Source organism: Antrostomus carolinensis, unplaced genomic scaffold, assembly GCF_000700745.2.
Source record: "Antrostomus carolinensis isolate BGI_N321 unplaced genomic scaffold, ASM70074v2 scaffold51218, whole genome shotgun sequence".
In the NCBI taxonomy this organism is placed as follows: domain Eukaryota; kingdom Metazoa; phylum Chordata; class Aves; order Caprimulgiformes; family Caprimulgidae; genus Antrostomus; species Antrostomus carolinensis.
In genome coordinates this window covers 5,045-12,423 of record NW_010331895.1, presented here as the reverse complement: position 1 = coordinate 12,423, position 7,379 = coordinate 5,045, and the positions used below count along the sequence as shown (strand labels likewise).

The 7,379-nt window shown below is 38.4% G+C and overlaps 1 protein-coding gene across 1 annotated transcript; it reads left to right on the top strand.

Moving 5' to 3' along the window:
- Positions 1 to 94: 94 nt before the first annotated feature.
- On the top strand, positions 95 to 6,847 carry GLIS3 (GLIS family zinc finger 3; the record flags this gene model as incomplete). The annotated part of the gene is made up of 2 exons (XM_010173318.1): positions 95 to 294; positions 5,722 to 6,847. Coding segments are annotated over exons 1-2 (1,260 nt in total), but the record flags the coding sequence as incomplete, so codon positions are not given.
- Positions 6,848 to 7,379: the final 532 nt, after the last annotated feature.

Sequence of the window (7,379 nt, the reverse complement as noted above, 5' to 3'; positions counted from 1 at the left end):
CTACTTTGCAAAATGATGCGAGTTCTGTGGCCCCATCATGGGTTCAGTGGAGATAAATTCTAACATGCCTTATTTATTTTTAGGAGGTCTTGGTTATGAACCCCAATACAAGTCTGTTGGAAAAGGCAGCTGCAACAATGTAGTAGTCACCAGCAGTCCTATGACAGTTCAACAGCTGGGACCTGTTTCACCTCCTGCTAATCAAGTTTCAACAGCATGCAACCAGATCAGCCCTAGCTTACAGAGGCCTATGGATGATGCTTCCAGCTTGAATCCTTCTCCATCAGACACAAGGTCCTGAGTTACTTTTTTATATTTGGTACTTTAAAAAAGAAGATATTTTAATTCTTCTGTAATTTAAATGCAACCTTTCTGATAATTAAAATGGCCTAAAATGATGCTCTGTTATGCCACAGGCAATTTAATTCAATGCAATTTAACTCACTTCAGCTATAATCATACTGTTTAGATCATTCAAATCATGGGTGAAATTTGGCCACACGTTTTCTATGTTTGATGAAGCTTTAGATAAAGATTTTTATAGCCACTTAACTGTCTTTTTGTGTTAAGGACAGGAAGTGTTAAGGAAGATGAAAGCAGAAATAGTCCACATGTTAACACCTTCAGGGGTAGTGACCTATTTTAAGCTTACCATAGTGATAAGAGTGTTATGTTAGTGCCTGTCAAGTAACACTGATGTCAGACAAAATAAATTTAAGTGCCTGGCTAATGTTCCTCTTTCCTCATCAAATACCTTTGCTTTTGAATTGTTTAATTGCTTACATAATTAAGTAAATCAATTCAATTGTTCCCAGTCTGCACTGAGCCAGCACTTAACTTGACCTGTTAGACTCGTGTCCCTGAAAACGTGTCAATTTTTCTAGCTCAGGTGGGTAGTTTAATAAAAACTATTGCCTCTCCCTGTAAATATGCCTTTTTATATCCTTAAACCACAGATAAATATTTGTTAATTAATTTTTAAATGCTTAAATAATTTTTGAGATTATGGCTGTGAGTATTGTAACCAAACATGAATGAAGGGAAAACAGTTATTTAGACAACGTCCATACAAATTCATTAAGGACATCCCTGGATATTAGTTAAACACACATTCTGGTGTGTCATTTCAGAAGCTACTTATTTAGATGTGACTCGTGCAATGGTTGCCTACTGACTTGAAATGTAACTGTTCTTATTTACAAAAGGCCACAGTCATTATTCTCAAAACCGTTTACGTTTTGCTGTATCACTGTGTTACAAGCCAAGAAGCATTCTTGAAATAATTAAAATTGGTATTATGTGACTGGAAGAAAACCTTGCTTTACTCTGCTATAAGATAGTTTGTGACATTTCTCTCACTTCAGTTGTGAAGCCTGAGTCCCCTGGGACAATTTATGAAATTAATTATGCTTCCTATGTAAACGTATCAGGGAAAACCATTCAGTGCTAAGATGATGACAGATGACAAATCCAGATATGTGCCTTTGAGATGGAGCAAAACTCATGATATGGAAGTATCATTAAGTAATTCTTACTTAATAAGTTTTAGGTGAGTCTGTAAGGTTCCAAATCCATGTTATTTTTATCTGAATGTGTGGTTGGGTGTATTATGTCAGTACTCAGTTATACATTTTTGTTTTTATTTTAAAGAAACAGTTACTAAGGGTGAAATGAAGTTAAAAATGTGGCAGAATCAAGGCTCTAGTGTCCCTAGAATCTCTTTTGATGATTTATCGGTGATGTTATAAAATCAGTTTGTCACAAAGAATGTCCATTTCAGCAATTTTGCCCTCAATTCAGTATTTCATAGGGCAAAACACATTTAAAGTCAAATTTTAATTCACAGGTTGTTCAAACACTTTAAAAAAAAAATGCTTCTGTGATAAACTGTTTTTGCCTAAACTGGTTGCCCCTAAGCTGACTCCATCATCCTTCATGAGCTGAGTGCCTTCTCTGGGTTGTATCTCTCAGGCATCACGAACTGTGCTCGGGCACCTCAATCCAAACCAGATTGTTTGGTGGATTGACCCAAACCAAAACAATTTGTCTTGATTTTTAGTATGGAAGAAAGAAAAAAGTTGGCAAAACTGGAGTTTTGCTACAGATGACGTCAGATTTTGGTATATAGACTATGTGGGATAAGACCTTCCCCCATCTTTTTTGAAAGTTTCACAAAAACCTTTCTGGATTATTCAGTTTTGCTGCATGAAACCAGATGTAATACTGCCATTTACTTTGGTGCAAGTCAGAAAAGGACCTAGGAAAGAGCAAAGAGTTCTTGGCTAGTAATACCGAAGACCATGCAAAAAGATAAGAAAACATAGTTTTCACTCTTCTATGTTTATGTTTAAGATGCTGGGTTATACTTGACACTGTAGCCTCTAGACACAGAGGGTGAATATAAATTAATAGCAGGAATCTTGTAAATGTTCATAAAAGATCTGGTCCGAACTCACAGCTAGTTTAGATTACAATAAGCAGATGTGCCAATTAATACCATGTGAGAATCTAGCACAGTGGTATAGCTGGCCCTTCATTTTCATATTTATTTTCCCCTAGAAAACTACTTAGTCACAGTGTGGGCTGGGTTTTAAAGAAATTTTATTTGTTTTGGGAGCTGGAATCTTTGTTACTTTTGAATTTAGAGGCTTAAGTGAGAACTAAACTTCTTCAGATTATCTGGCTCTTACTTAATGTATACTTGAAATTCTGGACCAACTTTTTATTTTTGCAGTTTTTCTTCAGCTTCACTGTTGGCTATACCCCTTTGTGTTAATAGCTTTTTGAATGACACTGCTCTTACTTAGCATCTGATGAAAATTCTTTGCATTATGAAAATAGACTTGTTATATTGATGCATGATTTCTTTTCCCTACTTATAAAAGAGAAAAAAAAAAAATCAACCTGGAACACCCCACCCCAGTTTATATTTTCCAGATAGAAATATATACAGCCTAGCATGGAAAAATCAAACATTACTTACTTTTCTTGCTCTTTTGAAGACTGTAGGTCTGTTGTTAGGGTCACAGCATGCTAACATCGTTTAACTGCCCTATAGTGAACTGTGCTTTAACAAAGCCCATTGATAACAGACCCAACAGCCTGAATAATTTTTTTTTCAGAAGTAAATACCCCTTTAGATCTAAATCTTACATAAGATTGACCTGATAGAGCAATCTCATTTTTCTTATTTCCCTCAGTGCAAATTATAGCCAGCATCTTAATTGTACTTTTCTTCACTGTTCTGTTTTGAAAATGCCATTTAAATGCTGTTTGAGTAACATAACCTCCCTAACAGTACCCTATACTGACATTCAATCTAAACAGGATATTTCTTACTCTGGTACAGCAAATCAGCCATTACAAAACAACTGTCTTGAACAAAGGAGCATTTACCCATCTATCCCAGAGATGATCACAGCAAGGCTGGGTGATATTTGAAGCTATGTTTTTGCTCTTCATGAGCTGTCTCAGTGTGCAGATATAAGCCCTGTAAACTGCTACCTCTCTCCCTCAGCCTGTTCCAAGCTTTTCCTCTAAACAAAAGGGGCTGAGGGCGCAGCAACAGTACCCTGAGCACCAGTTCCCCTCCTCTAGTTCTTTGGCAGTGACTGGGTTATGTTCTTGCAGCGCAATCCAGCCCTTAAACCAAAGTCGCTGCAAACTGACTTTTCTGTCTTCATGTTGGTTGACTCTCAGGCACTGGAACATGCTGTAATATTAAGTAGTAGGAGGAAAAAAATCATCACTCAGGGAGTGCTTATGTGGTAGGCAGAGTAAGATAACAAAAGACACTGATTTTTTTGCTTTAACCTCCATGGCTAGAACTGAATGTGGAAAGCTATATACATGTGTCTTACCTGAATGACTTTAACTAGTGTTTTCATATATTCTTTCAACCTTGCTGGTCTAATTGAAAGATAATCCACAGATTTCAGACATGAAATGTCGATATACCAAGCAAAATCATGGACATTTGGTAAATATTGCCATATTCACTGTGAATATCTCCAGAGCCATCATTTAGGATCTGTTCTTTCTCTCTTGGGTTGACTGGTGTTGTCTGAAGTGAGATTCATATCCTCAGTTTTAGCCTACCACCACTTCTTATATCAACTAGTTTCATGTATCTCCACTGAAGCTGCAGTCACTGCCGTAGGGCTGTGGTGCAGACATACAATGCAACTATGAGCCTTAACAGATCTGTCCCATGGATCCTTGTTTCGTGAAGCAGTGTCTGTAAGAAAATCTTGTGGAACTCAGAAGCAACCGCAATATTGCTTAACCTGAGGAGACATAAAAATTTACCTTTGTAAATAAGAATACATTATTCCTTGCCTGCATGACTGTTCCTTTGAATTACTGCATGTTATTATTTCATATACTGTTTCCTTAGAGCTTTAAGAAATATTTTTCAACACCTGATATTCAAGGTACATATTAGCACGTAGTAGCTATCTTTTTTAAATCTCCTGAAGTCTTTTATAATAGGAGGAACTATTGTGTATCTTGCTTCTTGTTTTCTATGTGAGAAGCTGAGAAGCAGTTATTAACTTGCCCACCTTCAAAATGCATTGTAGATTTAGAAAAGAAACCAAATTTCCTATGTACTTGATCCACCATTGAAATTCTGTGCTTCTTCAAAAGTGAAAATAATAAACCCAGAAATTAACCCCAGATGTAAGATGCAGAGGCTTCTGTGTCTGTGAGATCTCCAGATTTATCTAGATACATACTTGGTTCTTCCTACTGTTAGAGCCCCTTAAAAATAGAAATTACTATACTGATAGCACCACTGACTGGTGGGAAATCCAAGTCTGCCAAGATGTGAACTGGAAACATAAAGACATAAATCTACTTGGCTTCTACCCAGCATTTGCAACCATGAATCAGGGACTCTGATGTCCTTGTATTTCCTTTTTATACCTTTCTGTAGAAAACAATATTGTTAAGAGCTTATGAGTTCTTTTTTTAAACTACCTGTAGGACATCTGCAGCATAAACAAGTTTCTTAATATTTCTGTGGAAAACCAATGATAACAGTAAGATTACACTTCAGTGAAAAATTTTGATTGCTGACTTGGAGGCAGATACACCATCAAATCAAATCAAAACTAAACAAACCCCTTCAACCAGTTTTCTACATCATTCATTTATTTTGTTTGTTTTGTAAAGTTAGATATTATCTGTATTTATAAACTAGAGCTATTTCTGTAGAGAATACTATTTGTGTGCATTACAATTAGCAAAGTCATTCAGGTTAAATATTTGTTCTTTATTAATCAGTTTTCTTCCCCTTTGCCAGCAAAATAAGTCAATCCAAATCAATAGGAGTTTCATACAAGGCAAGAGCATAATGGTTTGGCTTCAGAAGCCCAGACCTATTTACACCACAGCTGATGAAAAAACTTGCATTGATTTCTGCAGTGATGTATCAAGAACCTTTACAGCAAGTCTTCTTAAAAATCTTGAAGTTTTAAAGTTGGTTTCCTAAGTGACCTCACTACATATGTTTTGCCTGTCTATGCCTGCTGGTGCGTTAACTGAGAGTACTAAAATTAGTAGTACCTAAAATTACGAGAACTTTTATCACATGTAGCTTTTCTTTAATTCTATGTGTGTGTGAAGATAGAAGAACCATTTTATAGTAGTACATACACATTAAATTTGAACAGCTGAATTGTCTAACTGCTTACGTATTTTATTGTGCCTTTATTCCAGGTCACTCTTGTCATGTGAGTCTCTGGCCTCCACAATGTTAAGCTTGTCAGAAAGTCAGTCTGCTTTGAGTGTTAAGCAAGAGTGGTTGCATGGGTACAGGACACTTCCTTCTCTTCCTCCTGACCAAGGTTTACAAAGTGACAGTGAGCTGGGAGACTTACTAAATTTTTCACCTGAAACATCTGTGTCCAATAACTGCGTTTCTAACTCGTTACCGTCCTTCTTATATGGCATGGAAAATAACCATTCCCCTTGTGCTAGTTCTCACCATTCCTCAGCCCGGTCTCAAACAGCCTACTCCAAAAAGAGAGCACTGTCTCTGTCTCCTCTGTCTGACAGCATTGGGATTGACTTCAACACGATCATCCGTACATCCCCAACCTCTCTGGTGGCCTACATCAACAGCTCCAGGACATCACCAGCAAATGTCTCCTCACAGACGGAGGTCTATGGACATTTTTTGGGAGTGAGAGGAAGCTGTATACCCCAAAATTGTTCTATTCCAACTGCCCAGAAAGGCCTTCTCATGGCTACTGGCAACATCACGTTCCCAGGGTACGTTGAGAATGGGGGTGGTGAATACCAGCGGATGCAGCAGGTGGAGCAAGCTGTCCTGCCGCCGGCCACCACAAGTAACATGGTGATCCAGCAGAGCATACTGCCCACGGACAGCCAGGCAGTGCACGTTCTGAAATATGAACAGCCAGATGGCTTCCCAGGCCATACAGTCGACATGCCTCCTCCACCCCTCCTGCCGCCACCTCTTCCACAAGGGCCACCCCCACCGTACCATGCTCACCAGCGCCGGCATCCACACAGCCTCCCCAGTCACACTGACCCACCACCTGTGCCTCCGTCTGCCCCAGGCTCCCTGCTTGACGAAGACAGTGAGCTGGATGATTTCAGTGGCAAGCATGGCTGTCGCTGGGGTGACTGTGGTGTGCTGTATGACCACCAAGAGGAACTTGTGCAGCACATAGAGAAGATCCATATAGACCAAAGGAAAGGAGAGGACTTCACTTGTTTCTGGGCAGGGTGCCCACGGAGGTACAAGCCATTTAATGCCCGTTATAAACTGCTGATTCACATGAGAGTCCACTCAGGAGAGAAGCCGAACAAATGCACAGTAAGTCTGAATTCTGTCTCTCTTGCCAGTAAAAGGCTCTCTATTACTCATGAATATACAGAGAAGTTGCAATTCTGCCTTTGTTTTTCCTAGTTAATGGTGTGCTTTTTTAACTAGTTTGTGTGAATGAGTGACTTCTCCATCTTTCTACCTAGATCAAAAGGAAACATATTCTTTAATTTGATATGTTCCCACAGATAGGATTAGACAAAAAATTATTTTCTAAAGTTGTAAACGTTTACTGTAGACTTCAAAAGTTACATAGTATTTTCTGGTTCTACATATAGGATGCCTCTTTCTCTAAAATAATTATAAAGTAAAAGTCTACGTCCACTGCAGTTTGCAGACTAATAAGAGGCAGTCTAGTAGACCAAGCAGGGAAGGAAAAATGACAAATACACATCTATTATGTGAACTAACCAGATTTACTTTAGAAAATATAATGGAAGCCATAGGTCTTTGGGAGGAACTGTCTTAATATAATGGCAAGTCATCCTTTAACCAAAGACAGTGAGTTACACAAGTCGCCTTA